This window comes from Bombyx mandarina, chromosome 08, assembly GCF_030267445.1.
Source record: "Bombyx mandarina strain Sakado chromosome 08, ASM3026744v2".
Classification (NCBI taxonomy): Eukaryota; Metazoa; Arthropoda; class Insecta; order Lepidoptera; family Bombycidae; genus Bombyx; species Bombyx mandarina.
The window spans coordinates 1,491,818-1,517,621 of record NC_143215.1 but is presented as its reverse complement, the minus strand read 5'-3'; the positions used below and the strand labels follow the sequence as shown (position 1 = coordinate 1,517,621).

At 40.8% G+C, this 25,804-nt stretch overlaps 1 protein-coding gene across 1 annotated transcript; it reads right to left on the bottom strand.

Moving 5' to 3' along the window:
- Nucleotides 1-12,864: 12,864 nt before the first annotated feature.
- On the bottom strand, nucleotides 12,865-22,562 carry LOC114244930 (4-vinylanisole receptor-like). Its single transcript, XM_089729386.1, is given in 9 exon segments — nucleotides 12,865-13,329; nucleotides 14,770-14,925; nucleotides 16,827-16,847; nucleotides 16,849-16,935; nucleotides 18,446-18,625; nucleotides 19,013-19,156; nucleotides 19,413-19,467; nucleotides 19,858-19,968; nucleotides 21,967-22,562. Coding segments are annotated over 9 exon segments (966 nt in total). The 5' UTR covers nucleotides 22,125-22,562; the 3' UTR covers nucleotides 12,865-13,275.
- Between the last annotated feature and the right edge of the window lie 3,242 nt (nucleotides 22,563-25,804).

Here is a 25,804-nt window from a genome sequence, read left to right as displayed (position 1 = left end):
TAGGTGCCAACTCTATGGCCACTCCGCGCGCAACTGCCACGCGCGCCCGCGGTACGTAAAGTGCCTCGGTGACCACGCGACAGCCGACTGCTCGCGGGTCAAAGAGACCGCGACCGAACCACCGAGCTGTGTGCTCTGCCAGAAGCAGGGCCACACAGCCAACTACCGCGGATGCCCCAAGGCCCCGCGGAAGCGTCTGGCCAACGCGCCATCAAAAACCGTCGGCCCAAAGACTTCGGCGCCCCGCGCGCCGAAACCTGCCTTCGTGCCGGCACCGGTGCCCACCGTCTCCGCGTGGGCAAAACCGTTGCCGCTAACGTTGGCAGGAAAACCACCGGCACCCCAGCCCCTGCTCGCGCCGCGCCCCGCCCCCGCGCCCGGTCCCGCGCCTCGCCCCGGCCCCGCGCACTCAAACGACTTTTCGATTATTCGCGACTACATCGCCGCGATAAACATCGACCGCATGCGTGCATTCGCCTACGCCATGCGCAGAGCGGTCACGGCCGAAGACCGCCTATACGCGACGTTTGAATATATAGACGTCATCGAGTCCGTCCAGCGTACGCTGGTTTAATTACCGGTAATCAATGGCGTGCAACGGTAGGGAAAAACCGCGCTCCTTAAAGTTAGCATTTTTATAACGGACTCGCGCGTCAGCGCGATCAAGTATATGAGTTTCTCCGCGATAATCTCATCGACATCCTTCTGGTGCAGGAGACCTTCCTAAAGCCCTCGCGTCGCGACCCCAAAGTCGCGAATTACGTCATGGTTAGGAATGACAGACTCTCCACCCGCAAGGGCGGGACTGTCATTTACTATAGGAGGGCCCTGCACTGCGTCCCTCTCGATACTCCCTCGCTCTTACATATCGAGGCGTCAGTGTGCCGCATCGCGCTGACGGGACACCAGCCGATCGTCATCGCATCCGTCTATCTCCCCCCTGACAAACCCCTCCTGAGCAGTGACCTCGAGACACTGCTCGGTATGGGGGACGCGGTCATCCTGGCAGGCGATTTAAATTGCCACCACACTAGGTGGAACTGCCATCGCACGAATGTGAACGGTAGGCGTCTCGACGCGTTCATAGACGACCTCACATTCGAAATATTCAACCCCCCGACTCCCACGTGCTATCCGTACAACGCCGCGCGTCGTCCGAGCACAATAGATCTGGCACTGCTGAGGAACGTAACTCTGCGCTTACGCTCCATCGAGGCAATGTCAGAACTCGACTCAGACCACCGACCTGTCGTCATGCAGCTCGGTCACCCAGTCAACCGCGAACCAGATACGAGGACCATGGTGGATTGGAAGAAGCTGGGCACGTGCTTAGCTGACACCGCTCCACCAATCCTCCCTTGCGGCCCGGATTCAACTCCATCCCCCGAGGATACCGTCGAATCCATAAACATCTTCACTGATCACGTCTCGACGGCGATCATAAGATCTTCTAAGCAAGTCGATGTGGAGGACTGCTTCCACCGCATCAGACTCTCCCCCGATCTTAGGGACCTCGTAAGAGTTAGAAACGCGGCAATCCGGGCCTACGATCGATATCCCACGGATTCAAACCGGACTCGGATGCGTCGCTTACAGCGGGAGGTCAAATCCCGCTTAAGTGACGCCCGAAACGAAAACTGGGATAGTTATTTAGAAGAGCTCGCGCCCACTCACCAAGCATACTGGCAACTAGCTAGGACCCTCAAGTCCGAAACTATAGCCACTATGCCGCCTCTCGTACGCCCCTCAGGCCAATCACCGGCTTACGATGACGATGACAAGGCAGAGTTGCTGGCCGATGCACTGCAAGAGCAGTGCACCACCAGCACTCAACACGTGGACCCCGAACACACCGAGTTCGTCGACAGGGAGGTCGAGCGCAGAGCTTCCCTGCCGCCCTCGGACGCGTTACCCCCCATTACCACTTCCGAGGTTAAGGAGGCGATCGATAGCCTACAACCACGGAAAGCTCCCGGCTCCGACGGCATCCGCAACCGCGCGCTTAAATTGTTACCAGCCCAACTGATAACGATGTTGGCCACCATACTAAATGCTGCTATGACGAACTGCATCTTCCCCGCGGCGTGGAAAGAAGCGGACGTTATCGGCATACACAAGCCGGGCAAGCCGAAGAACGAAACCGCGAGTTACCGCCCCATCAGTCTCCTCCCGGCGATAGGCAAACTATACGAACGGCTCCTTCGTAAACGCCTCTGGGACTTCGTATCCGCGAATAAAATTCTTATAGACGAGCAGTTTGGATTCCGCGCCAGACACTCGTGCGTCCATCAAGTGCACCGCCTTACGGAGCACATATTACTAGGGCTGAACAGGCGGAAACCCATTCCGACAGGAGCCCTCTTCTTCGATATAGCGAAGGCGTTCGACAAAGTCTGGCACAACGGTTTGATATACAAACTGTATAACATGGGAGTGCCAGACAGACCCGTGCTCATCATACGAGACTACTTGTCGAACCGTTCGTTCCGATATCGAGTCGAGGGAACGCGTTCCCGACCCCGTCACGTCACAGCCGGAGTCCCGCAAGGCTCCGCCCTCTCCCCGTTACTATTTAGTTTGTATATCAATGATATACCCCGGTCTCCGGAGACCCATCTGGCGCTCTTCGCCGATGACACCGCCATCTACTACTCGTGTAGGAAGAAGGCGTTGCTTCATCGACGACTTCAGACCGCAGCTACCACCATGGGACAGTGGTTCCGGAAGTGGCGCATCGACATCAATCCCACGAAAAGCACAGCGGTGCTCTTCAAAAGGGGTCGCCCTCCGAACACCACGCTGAGCATCCCCCTCCCGACTAGGCGCGTCAATACCCCCGCCCCCGCCGTTCGCCCGATCACGATGTTCGACCAGCCCATACCGTGGGCCCCGAAGGTCAAATATTTAGGCGTCACCCTCGACAATAGGATGACATTCCGCCCCCACATCAAGACGGTACGCGATCGTGCCGCCTTCATTCTAGGACGTCTCTACCCGATGATATGTAGGCGAAGTAAAATGTCCCTTAGAAATAAGGTGACACTCTACAAAACTTGCATACGCCCCGTCATGACCTATGCAAGTGTAGTGTTCGCTCACGCGGCCCGCATACACTTGAAATCATTCCAAGTCATTAAATCCCGTTTTTGCAGGATAGCCGTCGGAGCCCCGTGGTTCGTCAGGAACGTCGACCTCCATGACGACCTGGACTTAGAGTCTATCAGTAAGTATCTGCAGTCGGCGTCCATGCGCCACTTCGATAAAGCGGCACGACACGAGAACCCTCTCATCGTGGCCGCCGGTAACTACATTCCCGATCCTGCGGACAGAATGGAAAGCAGTCGACGTCGCCCAAAACACGTCATCTCGGATCCTCCTGATCCACTAACGGTGCTTTTAGGTACTTCAAGCACCGTTCACCGTTCTCGTCGAACCCGTCGCTTGCGACGAAGGGCTCGACGAGTAAATTAACTCTCAGACACAGCCCACTGAGTTTCTCGCCGGATCTTCTCAGTGGGTCGCGTTTCCGATCCGGTGGTAGATTCTGCGAAGCACGGCTCTTGCTAGGGTTCGTGTTAGCAACATCGTCAGGTTGAGCCCCGTGAGCTCACCTACTAAAGTTAGGGTTACGCTGACATAGCCTCTCAAGGCTCTCAGCTTAGGTAGGAAAAAAAAAAAAAAAAAAAAAATTATAATTACCAATAATACAACAAACACAACTTTACCAAAACAATAGAAAATATGCACTGACCCGCCGAAATATCAATTACCAAACAGTATATTACGTTTAAAAAATCAACCAAACACGTCATTTTCGCGATCGCTAAGTTTCATTTCAATTTTCACACAACCCTCAGACACAGCCCACAGCTTCTCGCCGGATCTTCTCAGTGGGTCGCGTTTCCGATCCGGTGGTAGATTTTGCGAAGCACTGCTCTTGCTAGGGTTCGTGTTAGCAACGTCGTCAGGTTTGAGCCCCGTGAGCTCACCTACTAGTTAAGGTTCCTTCCTCCTAGTAAGGTATAGCCTCTCAAGGCTATCAGCTTAGGTAGTAAAAAAAAACTCGCAAATAAACATATCATTTAACTGTAAAAATACCAAGTTAAATATTGTGCTTTATTTTGAGGGATATAGAACATACAATCAATTATCAAAATTCGATATTTACATAAGTTGAAAACATCTGCAAGGCGAAAATAAATCTTATACTTTGAGAAATAAAGTTGAAACTTGCATGTATATAATTTCCAATAATTACCTACGCGACTACACGCAGTGTATGTTTTAAGCGGTATTTTTTACCGTTTTTAATTTTATTTATCGAATAGAAGTCTTAATTTTTTTTACCGGTAAATTTATTGGTTAATGGTTATTTGCCGCCACTAATTCACAGTATTGATAGATCGGTCCACTACTAATATTGCAACATTGTTTAGTATAACCATAATCAAGAAATATCTAAACTTAACAAAATTGAGATTTGCTTTCCCGTCAAACAAAAGTGTTTGTAAAGCAGATAACCGCTAGTTTAATTCGTAATCGAATCTATTTAAATAAATAACACAATATAGAATGCAGAAAATAACACTGGTATTTTTTTTTAAATAAAATTATAAGAATGTCTATTATTGATATTTTCGACCAAGTAACACAGGTCGTGATCGCGAGCTGACTAAATCCTACAAAGTGAATGTCGTTTGTATTCATGACGTTTTTGGCGCCATGAAAACCCGTTTTTACTAAGCAACTTGGAAGTTAGATCGTTATTAATGTAATAGTTATATAGCTCAAAGTATTGATACTAAACACGAATTCAATTACATCAACTTAGCCATCTAATCTCAATGTAATTTCATCTTAAATATGTTTTAGTTTACAAAATTTAAATCGGGGGCTTTTTTGCTCTCTTGCCCGTACCAAAACATGTATAGTAAGTTCAAGCCCTCCAAGGATTTATCTAATTCAATCCAAGATGCTGGAGAACTGAATTAACTTTGTCGGTATCTAGCTTGGTCGACAGACGGTCTTGAATTAAATTCGGAACTTCATCATCTATGGTATTTGTATGGTGTACACGTGGTACGAGTGGTACATGGTATGTGGTATGTTTCAAGTTTTTTTTTTCTGTTCGCTACCCTCTAAGACCGAAGGCCGTTCTAATAATCCAGAGGTGTTCGTTCAGAGATTAACTTGTAAATGTGTCATTGTTGCTCAAAGTTTACGACGAGTCGAGAAGTATCCAGAAACCAGCTTTTTTTATTGCTTAGATTTGCGGACGAGCTCACAGCCCACCTCGTGTTAAGTGGTTACTGGAGTCCATATACATCTGCAACGTAAATAAATGCGCCACCCACCTCTGGTATAAGTTCTAAGGTCTCAGTATTGTCGATGCTAGGACATCAACGATACTAATACAGTCCACTCTTTTATTTAATAACACCGGTCTACCCAAGAGCATTCGTAACAGTATAGTTACAACGGCTGCCCCGCCCTTCAAACCGAAACGCATTACTGCTTCACGGCAGAAATAGGCGCGGTGGTGGTACCTACCCACGCGGACTCACAAGAGGTCCTACCACCAGCTCTTCAAAATTATTCGAACGTTTTTTGTCGAACTAAACACAGGACCATGTTAACCACTCATGATCAGTCAGATTATTCCGATAACGTTTCTTTCACAACACGCAATTTAAAACAATGAGCTGGGAATCATTGGGTCCATAATTATAGTCTAATATATAAAAATGAATTACTGTTCGTTAGTCTCGCTAAAACTCGAGAACGGCTGGACCGATTTGGCTAATTTTGATCTTGAATTACTCGTAAAAGTCCAGAGAAGGTTTAAAAGGTAGATACATATGAAAATGCTCGGAATTAAATAAAAATAACAATTTTGTTTTTCCTTTGATGTGTCCCCCGTCGGACGAATTCCTTTTGTTTATTTTAAGTTTCTTTTATACAAAAGTTTAGGTCTTTTATTTATCGATCGAGGCACTACGAAGTCTGCCGGGTCAGCTAGTATAATATAAAATAACCATATAAATTTATTGCGCTTGGCAAAACAATGTTGTTTGTTTAAACTCCGGAAGCATACATTTTGTTATCATTTCGCCTTCAAAAACACGCATGTACAGTTCCTATTAGTTATAATCTTAACTATATAGGAATCCACTTCAGATGTCCGTCAAAAAGATTCAACATCGAGACCTTTGTAGAGATATGGTGCCGTTAAAATATATTATTGCCGAATATAAAAATAAATATAAAAATATGTAAAACATAGTATAAAACAAAGTCGCCTTCTTTGTCCCTATATCCCTATGAATGCTTAAATCTTTAAAACTACGCAACGGATTTTGATGCGGTTTTTTTAATAGATAGAGTGATGGAAGAGGAAGGTTTATATGAATAATAACATCCATTAAATAGTGTAGAAATCAATAATAAATTACAGTTTCCGAAGCGAAGCGAGGGCGGGTCGCTAGTAAATACGAGGGCGGCACTGAAAATTTCGGGAATTAACGAAGTGACACAACATTACTATTTAAAAATGTATTTATTGCTTTTCGAAGTATTCTCCGCGAAATTTGACACATTTTTCCATACGATGGAACCAATCATTGAAGCAACCATTCCATTCGGAAGTTGGGGTCTCCAAAATGGCCGTTTTGTAGGCGTCCACAGCTTCTTCAGGTGATGAAAATCACTGTCCACGCAATTTATTCTTTACTTTAGGGAAAGTATACAAATCATTAGGGCTTAGGTCGGGGCTGTACGGCGGATGGTCTAATAATTCTATGTTTTCTTGCTCTAAAAACTCTTTTGTTCTGTGCGCGGTGTGAGAACTCGCATTGTCGTGATGGAGGATGATGCGGCGGTTGCAGTTCTCTTTACGGAGTTCAGAAACGACCTGTGGCAAACAAATGCTAGCATACCGTTCTGCATTAACCGTTCTTTGTCTCTCAAGAGGAATGTCGTAACATGGCCGGTTTTGGAGACAAACGTGGCCACCATTTTTTTTGCAACACTCCGTGAACGAACAATTTTTGTTGGCTTTAACTCATTTTCGAACACCCAAACTCGTGACTGGTTTTTTGTTTCGGGTTCGTATGCGTATATCCAGAATTCGTTACCTGATACAATGTTGTATACAGCATTTGAGGATCTTGCGTGGAATCTTTCGAGAGTTCTGACGCACCAAGTAACGCGAGCCGCTTTTTGCTCTTCACAGAGCGAATGCGGTATCCATCGGGAAAACAACTTTTTTACACCTAATTGTTCATGCAAGATTATTTGTATTTGACTCATGCCAATGTCTAAAGTTGCCTGAATTTCGCGGTATGTCACATGTCGATCTTCCTCAATCAGCTTACGCACAGCATCAACATTTTCTTGGGTGACTGCAGTTTTTGGACGACCTTGACGGGGATCATCACTGAGCTTGACTCGTCCACGTTGAAACTCAGCAAACCAGCGATAAATTGTGGTTTTGGATGGGGCTTCATCACCAAATGCAGAAATCATCCGGTCAACACACTGTTTTTGTGTTTAACCACTTCGAAAGTCATAATAAATCATCGCTCTTGAATTTTCTCGAGTCAATTCCATTTTCTCAACGACTAAACAAGTTTGACAAAACCTCGTGACAAGACCGAGAATCTTTTTTTAAATAAATAAATGGTATTCGATTTTTAAAACCAAGGAGTTTTCAATTAAAAAGATTTTAATATGACAGGAGCAGTGGAAATATTCCATTCCCGATACTTTTAGTGCAGCCTAGTATATAAAATATAAAAATATATTATTAACGAATCCAATTATTTTAGCCATTGTCACTTTATAGCTAGAACAATGTATATTTATTCATACCATTTTGTGTAACATATATTATTAATTGCACAATACTTATCTTTATATATAATATATATTTATTGTGTGCGTGTGTTTGTCACAGAACTCGTCCTAAGCGGCTGGAGCGATTTGAATGATTTTTTTTGCATGCATTTGGGTGGCACCCTGGATGGTTTAGATTCACAAATCAGCCCGGCAGATGGCGCTGCAGTCGGTATCTAGGTTATTTATCTTTCCTAGAAATAGTTTATATGGCAAAACAACGTTTGCCGGGTCAGCTAGTATCGTTATATAAACTAAGGGAAAGTAAGCGAAAAATAAATGAATAAGAATATAAAGCATTCAAGCATGTCTAGTTAAAGTTTAAATGAGGAAGGCATAGGCAAAAAAAATACATTTTTTTACAACAAACAAACAGTAAACAAAACCATTAAACAAAAGTTATTTTCGTTATCCGAAAGATATTTTCATTAGATTTTTATCTACAGGCCCTTGTGCTTTAGTCTTACAAAATCTCTACAATAAAATTTATTTTGGTGTACAATAATAAATGGTTTATTAAATATTTATCAACCAGATTATTTGAATCCACATAAGTATGTCAATTAATTTTTTTAAAATAAAAACATCTTTATGATGCTACTATTTAGTTACACACTATCGGAAGATAAATCGAATATTAGAAGTATCAGGTGTCCACGATGCAATATTATCTTGACATGTTAAAATCATGTGTGTGACATTGTTTTTTATTGCCGCTCATGGCTAGCCAGTGATATATTAAATTATTGACATGTTATAGATACTAACTGATATTAAATACCATCATAAAACACGTTTGTGAGGATTAAATTATCTTTTTGGAACGCAGTTCCTTATGGGACTTTGGGTACCCTAACCGGGAAAAACGTCCGTAACGTAAGATTTTTATTATTGATGTATAGTCTTAGTATGATGGCTATACAGTGTCTAATGTATAGTCTACGTGATGACGGTTATTATTAATATTCATATAAATAGCTGTTTCTTTGTACTAGTGGTCCCCAGGTAGTCAAAATTCGACTATAATTAATTGAAATCGTAAGTTTGTACACTATTATGATTCTATTATCAAAGACTATTATACTTCTATAATCATAGATTTCGCCAAGATTACACTAGACAAATATTAATAAAGACAAACAATATTTAATCTATTCACAATTTGACTACAGACTATAAGCAATAAGAAAAGTTTGAAAATAAACAAATAATATGCATGCGTGTGTGTTTTAAATACATGGTAGTGTGTGTAATGTTTTTTTTATTGATTGAATGTATTACTAATGCATAATTTGTAAAAAAATGTTAGCATTCTGCACTCCTTCTCTATAAGTGTGGAAAATTTCATACTCCTGCGTCCGCACAATTTTCGTAAAAAGGGGTACAAAGTTTTAGCTTCACGTATTAATATATTGCTATTATTATTATTATATATTATTTATAAACCACTGTGAATAAAATAAAGTTGATAGCTTTGTAAAGTAGTTTTTATTTTTATTTTTACCATTAAATCATACTAAACATGTATACCCGAATAATTATTTTCTTTATACCTCGAATAGAACTTAAAATTAATATTTTAATAATAAGGAACTTCATTCCTATCCGGTGCCCCACGACACCACACATCTTTTTTATGTACAAACTAGCGACCCGCCCTCGCTTCGCTTCGGAAACATTAAAACACACATGAAACCAAAATAAATAAATAAATAAAACATAAAAAAAGTAGCCTATGTTCATCAGGGATAATGTCGGCTTCTAATGGAAAAAGAATTTTTCAAATCGGTCCAGTAGTTTCGGAGCCTATTCGAAACAAACAAACAAACAAATCTTTCCTCTTTATAATATTATTAGTATAGATGTCGAATGATTGGTATGGTGTTAATGGTGTCCACTGTCAATGAAACTTATCATATCATAAAGTAGTAAAACCCGATGTAGGTAATGGACGATTTCGACGAGGACGGTGATCGGTGCTTGAAGAGCTTAAAAACACCAAGATCGGGGGATCCGACATGTTTTTTTTATCGCTTAGATTAGTGGACGACCTCAGAGCCCACCTAGTGATAAATGGTTACTGGAGCCAATAGACATCTACAACGTAAATGCGCCACCCATCTTGAGATATAAGTTCTAAGGTCTCAGTATAGTTACAACGGCTGCCTCACCCTTCAAACCGAAACGCATTACTGCTTCATGGCAGAAATTGGGGGGATGGTGGTGCCTACCCGTGCGGACTCACAAGAGGTCCTACCACCAGTAATTACGTAAATTAAATTTTTGCGGGTTTGATTTTTATTAGAAGATGTTATTCCTTCACCGTGAAAGTCAATCGTGAACATTTATTAAGTACGTATTTCATTAGAAGAATTGGTACCCGCCTGCGTGATTCAAACATCGTTGCACCGCTAAATAATTCATGTTCCGTTCACGACGGTGGTTTTGCTTTGCCCCATCGCATGTCTTCGGATATCTTATTAGCCGCGGTGACAATAAGTGGTGACGGGCCGCTTTTTCGAAGTAACATTTTGACAATTCTTTAGATACTTACGTAGGTATCGGCTCTACATTTAATAAACCGTGAAGATTGAAATTCCTCACGTTCCACGGTACTCCGACTGGTGTGCTGCAAAAACGAATTGGGTATGACCTGGAGGGAGTCTGCGTACATGCGTGCCGCGTGAGCGGACCTTGCATAGGTAATTAACACGTTGACTGTCATGTAGGTCACCGTTCATAATCATTTAATAATTTATACTTAGGTTTACTATGCCTATACAGTTTATTATCTTAATTAATAAATTTTTGAATTTAGAAGGATTTTCATAACAAGAATTATATAATTGATTGTACCATTCGTCGGTGCTCGGGGTGACTATATCAATTTGATCTACATTGATGCGGGATAACGCATCCGGGACAACATTATCCTTCCTTTTCCTACGTTGAATTTCAAAATCAAATTGACAAATTGAAAGTCACGAATTACGGAACTATTGGAACCCTATAAAGTATGAATTATACAAAATAAGTTCATGACACATTACAGAACAAACATATGTATAATCAAACACTTACCCATAAATTACATCGGGCACAATTTACAAACTTGAATGTGAAACATTCTTATACAGATCAATAATTATATGTACTCTCTTGACTTTTCCTTTGACTGTTTGGCGCGGCTTCGGAATGAGTCGTCCCTAGCGCATGCATGCCCTTTTAAGGGAACTCGGAACAAAGGATGAACCGATGGAGGGAGCATTTGCCAGATTGACTCACTACGAATATGCTAATTAGCAATACGGTGTTACAACGTTGTTAACACGAGCTCTAGTAAGAGCAGTGCTTCGCAGAATCTACCACCGGATCGGAAACGCGACCCACTGAGAAGATCCTGCGAGAAACTCAGTGGGCTGTGTCTGTGGGTTAATTGGCTCGTTGAGCCCTTCGTCACAAGCGACGGGCTCGACGAGAACGATGACCGGTGCTTGTGGTACCTAAGAGCACCGTTAATGGGTCGGAAGGATCGGTAATGGCGTGTTTTGGGCGACGTCGACTATTTACCATTCGGTCTACAGGATCGGGTATGTAAGTTCCAGAGGCCACGGCAAGAGGGTTTGTATGTCGAGCCGCCTTCTCAGAGTGTGGCGGTCACGAGGGAGCGATTAAACCATGAGATACGATTTAAGCTGCTCTTTTAAAAATGTTCGCTCGAAATCAACAGCTGTTGTTTTGTGGTACAACTCCGTAAATGGAGATATTTATAAATTAACTAGCTGACCCGGCAGACTTCTAGTACCTCAATCGATAAATAAAAGACCTAAACTTTTGCATACAATAAACTTAAAACAAACAAAAGGAATCCGAATTTTATATTTATCTACCTTTTAAACTTTCTCTGGACTAACACAAATAATTCGAGACCAAAATTAGCCAAATCGGTCCAGCCGTTCTCGAGTTTTAGCGAGACTAACGAACAGCAATTAATTTTTATATATATAGATGTCTAAAACTGAAATTTGCAAGGCTCAAGTAAATAAAAAACAAAAAACTCTTGAATTCATCTGATTATTTACAGCATCAGTTTTTTTTCAACATATTGCCATATGCCCTCACTGAGCTTGTTCACAATTCGGTTTCTGATTTAGAACAAATAGTTGCGCATTTTTTCTCTTCAACAAACAACTATTTTTTTTTCTCTAAATACAATTCATCCGTCGAGTACTGTAAAGTACTGTCAGCTTAGTAGTAGGTAAGTACTGGAGGCTCAAGGCCTTAGTCTGTACTATAATATGAACCATGAACCTACCTATTTGTACCTTCACTGTATATTTTCTTTTTCTTTTTTTATTGCTCAGAGACGAGAAAGAGCTCACGGCCCACTTTTTTATTGCTCTTGTAGGCAGACTAACATACGGCCCATCTGATGGTGAGTGGTTACCATCGCCCGTGGACTTCAGCAATGCCAGAGGCAGATACTACCTGAAGCCATTGTGTTCATCCACAGTGCGTTTCCAAAAATCATTTTTGTCACGTACCATCCGCCTTTGGAATGAGCTCCCCTCCACGGTGTCTCCTGAGCGCTATGATTTGTTTTTCTTCAAACGAGGCTTGTGGAGATTATTAAATGGTAGGCGGCGGCTTGGCTCTGTCCCGGGGCTTGCTGATGTCCATGAGCGACGGTAACCACTCGTCATCCGGTAAATCGTATGCTCGTCCGCCTACAACGGCAATAAAAAACATGCTTTCAAATCACGTCCATCTGCCGGTGATCTCGAGAGGCTGTTTAGATTCACTTTGACTGGCGGACGAGCTGACGCGACCCTGTCTAAAAGAGTTTAATGCAGAGCAGTTCCCAAAATATGTCTACCATGTTTCCTACTTACATATTAGATTACAGCAACTTCTTGGTAATTTGAAAATAACAAAATAAGTTGGTGCAGTAAAACTGTATTTCTTTAATTTAGATTTAATATTTAACAGGTTAATTATCTTAACTACAGCAATACCAACCTCTTTAATTAAGGACAAAAAATTAATCAAATTGATGGATATTTCAAAAGTGATTTTATAAAGAAGCATGAATTGTTTTTAAAAGCATATATTAAATTGTCGGTGTATTTAATAGTAGATTAATACTCGACTTTATTTTTATTGCATTTTGAATAATAGAAAAGTGACAACAATAGCTCGACTTAGTTATATTTCAATATTAAAAAAATATATTTTAAAGATAATGTAGGCCTCATTGCCGTAGTCTGTGTCGAGCTGTAGCTAGTTTGAGGAATGCTTGCCAAGAGTCGCACGGACAAGTCATATCCCAGTGGGTTGGAAACTATTTAGTCCGTGCGTGAATGGCAAGCATAAAAGGTGAGTTCAATCTGTAGCTTCCTGAAGAACGGTGAAGAAACTGTATGATGCTTTCATTATCTGTAAATATAAGTATCAAAAGTTAATCGGCATTGCCAAAAAAAGTCATGGATAAAAAGGCCGTATGCTGCATAGCTGATGTGATGTTTTATAGAAACAAAGTAGACTACAAATTTATTCTAGATTTATTCTAGATTTAGAATAAATTTGTATACCAAAATGTATACATGAAATAATTAAAATCGACGAGAATAGAACTTGGATGGCAAATGTCAAAGTTGAAATCTAAGTGTATTTATTATCTATGGTTGAGACTGTTATAACAGTGTGACTTTTTGGCGGGAACGCGAGAAGTGATTTTTTTTTTATTGCTTAGATGGGTGGACGAGCTCACAGCTCACCTGGTGTTAAGTGATTACTGAAGCCCATAGACATCTACAACGTAAATGCGCCACCCACCTTGAGATATAAGTTCTAAGGTCTCAGTATAGTTACAACGGCTGCCCTACCCTTCAGACCGAAACGCATTTCTGCTTTACGGCAGAATAGGTAAGGCGGTGGTACCTACCCGCGCGGACTCACAAGAGGTCCTACCACCAGTAAAAAATGTTGTGTGATTTGTTTTATTTTGTCTATTTAGTGTTTATTCAGGTTAAAATGAGTATTATTGTGGTTTATTAACTGTGGTTTATTATTACGTGTGGTTTATTAGATGGTTTATTAACTGTTTAATATCTGTGAAAGTGCACAAATGTGGGAAAATGAAACAAAGTCGCTGGACGTAGCTTCGTGGGGTTCCTCCAAAAAGTCTACTGAAAAAGTCTCGGTAAATGACCAACATTTTACTGAGATTATATTTCATCTCATATCATCCTATTTCATTTCACTTCATATTATCATTTTTCATAAAAATAAGAATATAAATTAAAATAAGACTTGGCCTAAAGGTCTTAGTTACCAGGTCATGAAATCCCTTAAAAAAAATAAAAAAGCCAAAAAAAGAATAAAAAAGATATCTTCATTTTTCTTCAGTAGTAAATACTACTTAAATAATTTACAATATTTTAAAATTAGTTACGTACGTTCAAAATTGCATTAAGCATCGCGTACACATCCGTCTCCGAGAACCGTCGAGTGGTGACGAAAAGCTGTGGCCCACAAAAACTGAAGCTCACATTCTACGAAGGGAACTGCAGGTCAAGTTAGTAGTGCACGGCCTCTTTCTATTCCTACCTCACAATTCTGTTAATTTATGAGCACACTAACAGTGCACTTAAAACAAAAAGACGCAATCGTGGCCACGCGTAATCAATGCTTAGCGTCGTTTCAACGCTAAATATCATTTTATTATGAACGTGTATTATGTGTGAAATGTCTTTAAAAACGACGCCGCAACGGTCTCTTGCCGAACCGAAAACAGACCGATGCTCTTGCTGTCTTTAAAAGACGACAACGTCTACTGAAAAACGAAAGTTGTGCGTGTGCTGGTTCCTAACTTACTGTAACAAAAGTTTCTAGTGAGAGGGTCGTGAAGCCTCCAGCTGTGAGTAAAGCCGGCTGCTGGGCGCGTATCATGATCACCAACAGTGACCGTTTGAGCGATGTGGGGAACGTGTACCAAGGACAACTATACGCCGCCGTTGCCACCTCCATACTCTGCAAGGGACGTAAAACAGAAATGTAGTTGACGTAAAACTTGTTTAGGCGCCTTGAGGGTAAAATTTAACTCGCGACAGATTCGTTACGGCCAGAGAGAAAATATACTATTTAGGAAGAGTGAGAGTGAGAAAATAGGCAAAGCGTCTCGTAAACCACTCGACCGTTGAGAGAGGGAGAAAGCGAGCTAGGTCATTGTTTCATAAACACAGCATTCCCTATTACAAGAGAAATTTGATTTAAGGATGGATAACGAACTGACCACACGATCCGGAACTATCATAGATTATGTTTTCTATCGATATACTTAGTCTGGCCATAAATACTGTTACAATTAAAAATAAGCAAAATATTACATTTGAATTTGGAATCTGTCATTTTTATATGATTGCTCATTGAGTTTTCTCATTTTGGCGCCAATACATTGTACAATATTTTGCAATATTAAAATAGAGTGGGGTGATAAAGAGAACCGAATCGGCGTGATTGCATTACACAAAGTAGGTATGGAGCCAAATGCAATTTTTAAAACTCTCCATACGCTTGGGATTAGTAAAATGTTTGTGTACCGGGCTATTAATAGGTCCAATGAGACCTCCTCTGTTAGTGACAGAAAAAGATCTGGCCGTCTACGTAGTGCTCGTACGAAAAAGGTGGTCAAAGCAGCAAGGGAAATAATTCGAAGAAATCTTGTCCGAAAGCAAAAGATTTTATCTCGGGAGATGAAGATAGCACCTAGAACCATGTCGCGTATTTTAAAAGATAACTTAGGACTTGCAGCCTATAAGAGACGTACTGGTCATTTCTTAACTGATAATTTAAAAGAGAATAGGGTGGTAAAATCGAAACAACTACTGAACCGGTACGCAAAGGGAGGTCATAGAAAAAAATTGTTTACGGATGAGAATTTTTTTACAATTGAGCAACATTTTAACAAACAAAATGACCGTATTTATGCACAAAGCTCTAAGGAAGCTTCCCAATTAGTCGACAGAGTGCAACGTGGGCACTATCCGACTTCAGTGATGGTTTGTTGAGGTATTAGCTATGAAGGAGTGACTGAGCCATACTTTTGTGAAAAAGGTATCAAAACATCGGCACAAGTGTACCAAGATACCATTCTCTATTGATAGCTGGCCTCAACGTTTAAAGGAGTGTATTGCAGCCAATGGAGACCACTTCGAATAAGCTTTTTATACTTGAAATTGTTTTTTATTATTAAACTAACGTACTGTAAAATGAATAAATGTTATTAGCAATAGATTTTTTTTTATTTTTTATTATAACAGTATTTATGGCCAGACTAAGTATATTTGGAAAATCTTGAGTCTAGAATATTTATAATACTAAGTTCTTTTAGTCACTATAAGTCAATAGTAGCTACGGTACCAATTGCGGCATGAACCGATGCTGCTGTCGATAGGTCGGAAATAAACCAAAATTCTTGTTCATACTTTTTGCAATTTCTTCAGTTTGCAGTTGCAGGATATAGAGGAAGAGGTAGACCTAAGAAGAAATGGATAGATTGTGTGAAAGACAATATGGGTAAGAGGGGAGTGAGCGAAGAAATGGTATATGATAGAAGACTACGGAAGGCGAAAACATGTTGCGCCGACCCCAGGTGGCTGGGAGAAGGGCAGGATAATGATGATGACTTTTTGCAGTTTCTCGCCCTACTATTCTCTCTCTCTCTCTCTCTCCCTCTGTCTCTCTGTCATGCGCACCATTTTTATTTTATTTGCGCTGTCGACCAGTATTATTCTGGAAGTATTCATAGATTATTTCTGTTCTTAATTAAATTCTTTCTATTTCTTATTTATATGTCTTTACTAAAAGTTTGCCTAAGCGTTACAATTCTAGCGGTCGTTAACGCTGAGAATTCAAGGCAACAGATTACATACATCATGTGACAGGTGCCCCCCCTTGATAGCCGAACATGAACATTTCAGTGGACATTCCAAATAGAAAGGAAGCCATGGTGAACTTTCGCAGCATGTCAGAAGATTTTTCCTGTAAATACAAAAATCTTTTTGTAATAAACTAGTTAACTATACCAGAACCGACTCACCAGCGCGCCACTCTCCAGCGGAGTAGAGTTTATTCCGTAACACTCGGAAACTCTGTACTCATCCATAATTCGCATTCTGAGGTATTTTTTGCTACGTATCGTCTGGATCTAGAATGTATTTCCCCCCATGGTATTTCATAAACGCTATGTTCTTCTTCCACCAATGTTTGAAAAGCACCATAAGCGTTAGGCAACGTTTAGCTTCTATAATTGTTGATGTCCGTAAGCAACTATGCGGTGCGAAGTATGAACATCTGCCTATTAAGAAATTTAACTAATGAATTAAGAAACTACATGCTGATAATCATTTTTGTCACCAACTCGGTTATATCCTCCAGAATCTGTGTTTGTTTTTGTTTACATGTAGGTTAGTGGCTTGATTACATAGTTTGGAAATGTATTCTTTGATATTGGTCCGGAACTTAAAGATCTGTTTTAATCGTGAACTAGTGAACTGAAGGCTGATGAACTGAAGATACATTGAATTTCAGTTGCCAATATCCTCTACTTTGAAACGGTTTTGATATTTTATCTAAGACCATTGCGGTGTAGTATTTTTTCTACAGTAGGGCGGGTTTGAGCGAAGTACCAGGAGTGGTATGAATTAAGCAGCCGGTCAAAATTGTGGACCTTCACGGTCAAACAGAATGTCTTCTTACAATGGGAATATCAGGCCCAAACGTGGATCTAGTATCAACAACGTAGATCACGTTAAGCACCATCGCTTAGAAACGTAGTTTGCTTACTGCAGCGGCTGCAGCCCAGCCTTTCGTGTATTCTGTTGAAACGCTTGGATCGTCCTTTACCTTGAGGGTAGGTATTTGTTGCCGATGCCGACGAAGAACATGTGCATCGGTGTTACAAGATGTGGGGCCTTCCATGTCGCTCATATCCCTGCTCCTTCGAAAGTCATTTTGAGCAAATCTCTACTCCACAAATTCATAAAGTACCGATCTGTAGTGATCAGAAGTCGTCGTGGCCTAAAGGTTAAGACGTCCGGTGCATTCGTATCTAGCGATGCAACGGCGTTCGAATTCCGCAGACAAGTAACAATTTTTGTAATGAAATACGTAGTTAACAAATGTTCGCCACTGACTTCCATGGTGAAGGAATAGTATCGTGTAAGAAAAATGAAACCCGCAAGATTATAATTTGCGCAATAACTAGTGGTAGGACATCTTGTGAGTCCGCACGGGTATGTATCACAGCCTGGCTTTTTCTGCCGTGAAACAGTAATGCGTTTCGGGTTGAAGGGTTGTATTTTAAAAACGGAGACATTAGAACTCATATTTCAATATGGATGGCGGCATTTAGGTTATAGATATTTAAGGGCTCCGGTAACCATTTAACACCAGGTAGGCTGTGAGTTCGTCAGCCATGTAAGCATTAAAAAAATAAAAAAAAAAAACAGAGCAAAAGGAATGACCCGATTTTACATTAATTAGTCCTCACCACAGCCAACTGGTACGCAGTTACGCAAATGATCACTACTGATGTCAAAAGTTGACCTAATAATGCAGGCGAAAAATGGTTTTGCAGTTCAGAAATACAGTCTAATATAGCTTGGTGCTCGATGATATATTCGCGGATACGTTTCGCGACGATTACCTCTTCATCTGATGTCAGTTTATTCTGAAACATTTGTGTAATAATATTAACGGATAAACGTTATACCAATACATGAAATAAACGAATATTTTACGGCTAGCTGCTCCAATAGCACCCCATCTCTCGCCACAACCAGCGCCCGAAGAGCGAACAAAAGCAATCCAGTTTTATTCGGAGGCCATTTGGAAAATGATAACATTTTAATCCCCTTCTAATTAGTAGAATACCTTATCATTGCTTGTAACAAAATACCTGTATACTTCATTTTTGATAAAATGAAAAATGTATCTGTCAATGTAAAAATAGGGTAATGTTATGAATTTTCTCTGTCTATTATAGGGGACTCGAAATATGTCCAAATTCAAATTCAAATTCAAAATTCAAATTCAAACAAGAATTATACAATCTTACCTTGACATTACACGGCAAATCATCGCAGATCGTTTGCAAGTATAATCCCACTAACTTCACTCTGCAGCGACAAACAGCGATCATGGACAGCATCAATAAGTCCGCTGTTATTGCCAGTGATGCTATGACGGCAACAGCTATAGTCTTGACAATATATAAATAAAAATTAACAAAGTCTATGCCATTTGCCAAGAGTAGCCCAGCAAGAACAGTGTTTCGCAGAATCTACGACCGGATCGGAAACGCGACCAACTGAGAAGATCCGGCGAGAAACTCAGAAGGCTGTGTCTATGGGTTAGTTTACTCGCTAGACCCTTTGTCGCAAGCAATGGGTTCGACGACAAAGCCCGACTCGCTACCAGGGGGTAGATAAAAAAAGAAATCAATACGTGAAATATACCTGGTGAATCATAATGATTTCGTATGCTGGTGACCTCTTAGTGTCGCATGGATACCTAAAATAAAGAAATAAATGGAACCGCATTGTACTAATTATTTTTTTAAGATGAATCTATTATGGCACCTGATCTAATCATCTTTGCTACCGTGACCAATATAAGTACATCACAATATGGATGCGACTGCCTAGCTAGAGCCATGGAACCAAAGTTTCAAATGGAGTATTGTGAGTCCGTATGGGTAGATAAATATCATCTTGCTAATTTCTGTCACTACACAGTCTCCAATTCCAGAACGAAGGGTGGAGCAACTGTTCGCCATAGTTAAGATTTCAAATTCGTGTCTCAAGGTGGGTGGTATTCTTCCTGTTGTGATTTCTATGGGCGTCTACGTCTATTTAGTTCGACATAAGATCATTAAAACGAAACATATACTTATATTCATACCAAGTAGCGATGTGCAATTCTCCTTTTGGTGTGCTTAAGAACCACGCAATGACAGTACCGACTCCAAAACAAAAAAATACTTTCATGAACGAATTGGTTTCTCGATCGATTCTTAAAAGAAAATAATATTTTGGTATTAATAAAGAACTTAATTTTGATGTAACAAACTATTCTATCAAGTGCATTGCTTGGCCATTATCGTTGCTAAGATCGTGATTAAATCGTGCCAATCTCGTGATTAAAAGCGACCGCACTCTTGAACGGATTTTCATGTAGTTTTCACTGGTAGAGAGATTAATCTGCACGTAATTTGAACGTAGGCGTTCATGATTTATATTGTAGAAAAATTATATTAATATTAATTAAGCTCTGTCCCTCTGTTACATTTTCAGCCCCAAAACGGTATAAGCCGATTTTGAAGAAATGCATTTTCTAATTGGTTTGTTACTCTTTTATCAGAAAGGATACAGGTATAGACTACTTTTTAACCAGCTGCTGAGCACGTTTCCCCGCCCACGCGATATAATACATGTTTATATATAGATATATAGATATACTTAGTCTGGCCATAAATACAGTTACAATTAAAAATAAACAAAATATTACATATGAATTTGGAATCTGCCATTTTTATATGATTGCTCATTGAGTTTTCTCATTATGGCGCCAATACATTGTACAATATTTTGCGATATTAAAATGGAGTGGGGTGATAAAGAGAACCGAATCGCTGTGATTGCATTACACAAAGTAGGTATGGAGCCAAATGCAATTTTTAAAACTCTCCATACGCTTGGGATTAGTAAAATGTTTGTGTACCGGGCTATTAATAGGTGCAATGAGACCTCCTCTGTTAGTGACAGAAAAAGATCTGGCCGTCTACGTAGTGCTCGTACGAAAAAGGTGGTCAAAGCAGTAAGGGAAAGAATTCGAAGAAATCTTGTCCGAAAGCAAAAGATTTCATCTCGGGAGATGAAGATAGCACCTAGAACCATGTCGCGTATTTTAAAATATGACTTAGGACTTGCAGCCTATAAGAGACGTACTGGTCATTTCTTAACTGATAATTTAAAAGAGAATAAGGTGGTAAAATCGAAACAACTACTGAAGCGGTACGCAAAGGGAGGTCATAGAAAAATTTTGTTTATGGGTGAGAAAATTTTTACAATTGAGCAACATTTTTACAAACAAAATGACCGTATTTATGCGTATATATTTTAAATATCATTACGATTGTGAATATATATACAAATTAATAACACCCACCAACTGGGAAAGTGTCTATGAAATGTTAATTCCACTATAATAGAGACAAAACTATCCGCTTAATCCACTGGATTATGATTTATGGTCAGTTTCAGAGAGTACGGCTTGCTCTAAACGCCATGATAATTTGGATTCCCTAAAACAATTTGTACGATTGGCAGTGCAAAAATTTTCCCATGGAAAGAGTGCGTGCTTCTATTGATAACTGGCCTCAACGTTTAAAGGACTGTATTGCAGCCAATGGAGACCACTTCGAATAAGCTTTTTATACTTTAAATTGTTTTATATTTATGTATTAAACAAACACATTGTAAAAGTAATAGATGTTATTTGCAATAAATTTTTTTTTTCCTTTGTCTCAGTATTTATGGCAAGATTAGGTATATATATTAGGTATACATAGCTTTTATCAAAGACTTTGAGCGCGGAGACTGAATCAAGAAATTCCGTAATGAAAATAAAACCTAACACCCCCCCACTCCGCCTCCATGTAGCTCGCGTTCAACACATTCACACCCTACGCTTGTGTAGTGTTTGTGAATAAGCGCGCGGCGTGACGTCGCACTGCATGCGCATCATGAAAACTCTGCCCATCTCTCTCTCGCGCGGTCTAGCTTATGAGTCTGAAGGGGACAGTTAATTTAAATGTTTTGCTTTTGTTAATGTTTATAAATATATCCTGGTCTTATTTTATTATTGTTTTAATATTAAATTATTATTGTCTAATTATATATTATAATATTATATATACAATTGCATAAGTGGATAAAAAATTCTATGTAATAGCTTTACCGCGGCAGTCCCCGAGTGCCACACGTGTTTTTATAAATAATATGTACTTACTCGGAAATAATCTTCTTTCCTTCCTCTCTGGTTTCAAATCTTAGGGTGTCGTCATTTTTCTTAAGAATACTTGCGAGTTCTTCTCGTTTGAAAAAGAACACGGCAATTTTGGCTGACAATGCTAGGTTCGTCCCTAGCACGAGTCCCACGTCAGTCATTAAGCTTAAATCGCCCCATACTAATATAAATAATATTATTTGAGTGATGATGAAGAACCCTGCGAGAAATATGTACGGTAAAAGGAATTTTAAGCAATGCTATACACGGAGAAGTTAAAGAAGGTCTTAGAGGCATGCTTGATGCAGGCTGCTACTAAATGGTCTGAGCCTGGAGAGGTAGATAATGATATAATAAAACAAATGAAAGTTATAATTTGCGTAATTACTGGTGGTAGGACCTCTTGTGAGTCTGCGCGGGTAGGTACCAACACCCTGCCTATTTCTGCTGTGAAGCAGTAATGCGTTTCGGTTTGAAGGGTGGGGAAGCCGTTGTAACTATACTTAAGACCTTAAAACTTATATCTCAAGGTGGGTGGCGCATTTACGATGTAGATGTCTATGGGCTCCAGTAACCACTTAACACCAGGTGGGCTGTGAGCTCGTCCACCCATCTAAACAATAAACAAATAAAAAAACCTAGTCGGTATGTCAGTCCTATGTATGTATATGAAAAAAGCTGTCGATTCCCTTGTGAATTTTAAGTTGCAATAATTAAATTAACACCAAGGTAAGCTTTTAGGTAAATAATTTATTTAATTAACTATGCTATGGTATAATATCCTTTATTAGAGTAACTTAACAAAAAAAATTATGTTAAAAAATCGGTTGTCTGTAAAGTCGGTTTACTGACGATAGTTGAACGTGACAACGTCATAAGAAAATATAAATGTATTACTGTATAGCAGCTGTCCACGCGGATGCATCGCTCACTCAATTAGGAGAGAGACAGATGTCGAACGCTGCCGAACGCGGAGGCCGATTGTGCCTCTTTGTCGCTCGTTGCGCGCTCTCATTTGCACTTCAAGCCTTAAATGGAACGCCCCAGAGCGAGGTAACGCCGCATGAGTCATGTTTTTTCGTGCGTGCAGCCGGCTCCATCGAATTATAAGACGTTGTCACGTCAAATGATATTATCGTGTTCGGTTTTTTTATTTAAGATTTTTTACTGTGAACTTATACAGCTTAAGAGCATCCCGTGATTAAAAAGCAAACCAGGAAGGTTTGCAAGCTCACTATCTCTTTACTATCTCTTGAGGCCCGTGAAATCAATCACAGTTTAAACTAAAATCATTTTTACCATCGCACCGCCCGCCACCGGAGTAGAGTTCATCCATACTTTATCGAGCCACTGCGTTTATTCACAGTGCGTTTCCAGATATCTTTTTTCACACTTTATTCAGGTATTGCATTGGTCTCACCTGGAACATCCTACCTCTCCCAATCCCACTCTCCGAAACAAAACATAAAATGAAAGTCAAAAGAAGAAAATGGTTTCACCGGCGATTCCCCATTCCACATTTGTGTGTATCATGTGGATTTCAAAAGGGTTTACAGGGCAACCTTGACGCCGTACATCACCACCTTGAGACAGTACAGCCTGCTCTACAGATCTAACGTATTTCTCTTTCGTTAACAGATTTTTTCATAGTTTAGTTTCGAATAGTACGTTCCGAATAGAACGTTTAGTTTTCCATTGAATATGATAAAATTAAATATGTATAAATGAATTTTATTTACTACTAGCTGAGTCCCGCGATGTTACCCGCGGCTATTGTCGTACCGCGGGTGACGCCGCGGGGCGAAGCTAGTCTAAAAAAAGTAGCCTAAGTTACTCCTTGGTGACGGTAGACCGCGTTCCCGCGACCGCTCCGGGGGAAGATGTAACGCGGCGCCGTCAAGGCGGGCTCTCGGCCCGCTGACCGAGGGGACCGGTGGTCGTGATGCTGGCGGCCGCCGGTCCGGTGTCTGTGGGACGGCGGGATGTAATGTGCTCTGCGTCAACCTTGTCCCGCCGTCTCAATAAGCCCCGACTGGGCTCCAACCCGGTCCGAGGTAGGGCGCCGGTTGTGAGGGGCAGGAGTTTTTAGTGAGGTTCAACTGCCACATACCCCACCTGCCGCGCGGGTGGAGATCCGGCTATTTTCTCCTGTGGAAAAAAAAGTTATTCCTTATATCATCAGCTATCAGTGAAAGTCCCGTCAAAATCGGTCCAGCCGTTCCAGAGATTAGCCGGAACAAACAGACAGGCAGACACAAAAATTGTGAAGAAATATATTTTAGTGTATATACCTATATATATAATGAAGAAAATAGCACTGGTTTTTTTTAAATAAATTGTAAGGATGTCTATATTTTTAATAATTTCGACAAAGTAATACAAGTTGCGATCGCGAGCTGACTAAATTAGATGAAGTGAAAGCGTTCTGTGTTAACCACGTTTTTGGCGCCATGAAAACCCGTTTTTTACTAAGAAACTTTGACGCTAGATCGTTATTAATGTAATATATAGCTCAAAGTATTGTTATTATACACGAATTCACTTAAAACTATTTAAAGTAAGTTATGGAAAAATCTGTTAACGAAAGAGAACTATGTTAGATTTGTAGAGCAGGCTGTGTTGTCTCAATGTGGTGGTGTGCGGCGTCAAGGTTGCCCTGTAGCCCCTAACATTGCTGAATTCTACATTAAATGTGGAACGGGGAAGCGCCGGTGAAACACTTTTTTCTTCTTTTGACTTTCATTTCTTGTTTTGGTTCGAAGAGTGGGATTGGGAGTGTTAGGATGTTCCAGGTGAGACCAATGCAATACCTGACGGAACCCAGTCTGTGCTCGACCAGGGATTGCGTCAAAGGCTGACCCAGGGCATGGAACGGCCCAGTCCACCCTGTGTACGATCGCCGGGATCCACTCCGGTATACGACTCCGGCACAACGACCGCACGACAGCTTCCTGGGATGAAATTTAATAGTGGCACGCGGGTTCAGGTACTGACCGGTGGCGGACATCGTCTCACTGGGTCTCCCTATGGCTCCGTCAAACAATCCACGTTCCACGAGCTTACACGTACGTCTGCTCCGCATGTTTCAAGAATCATTTAGATTTACCCCCAATGAGAAAGAGGAGAGGGAAGGAATAGAACTGGCTCTTCAGCCCACGCGGCGGAACATAGTCAGTCTATTTGGCGGCGGACTCTAGTCACCAGCCAGTCGCATATGGTCCTACCATCGTTTATGTTTTCGGCTCCCGTTTAGGGACTTGTGGGGTATCGTGGGTTAAACATATGGAAGCGGGAAGCACCAAACCCCAACTCCATAAAATATGTTAAATTAGGTAAGTTATCAACAAAAAACTGGTATTTTAATGCGTTATCAAAAGGTACATATAGTCACAATATAGTATACTAATCATAATTTACAACAAAAGACTGTCGATTTTCCTTGTGAATTCATAACTTGTTCTAATTAATTGATACTCAACAAGTGCTTACTTACTCACCCTTCAAACCAAAATGCCTGTTGGCTTCGCGGTAGAAACTTGCACAAACACAATAACCTAATTATTATTTTTTACGTGATTGTTATTATTAAAATACACTTTGGCTTTTTTTGACCTGGGGCCGAATCTCTTACGCGATTCCTGCGTCGAAGAGATCCGCCAATACGGACCGAAAGGTGGTAATTTAATGGATCCATTAAATGACTAAGATGAACTCTTGCCCGAGCGTCCAAACCCCTCCCAGGATAGAACCAGGGAGAACTAGGAGGAGTGACAACGGTCAACCACTCCAAGGACGCCTGCCTGACAAAGTCGTCGACAAAAATGATTGAAGTCAGCCATAA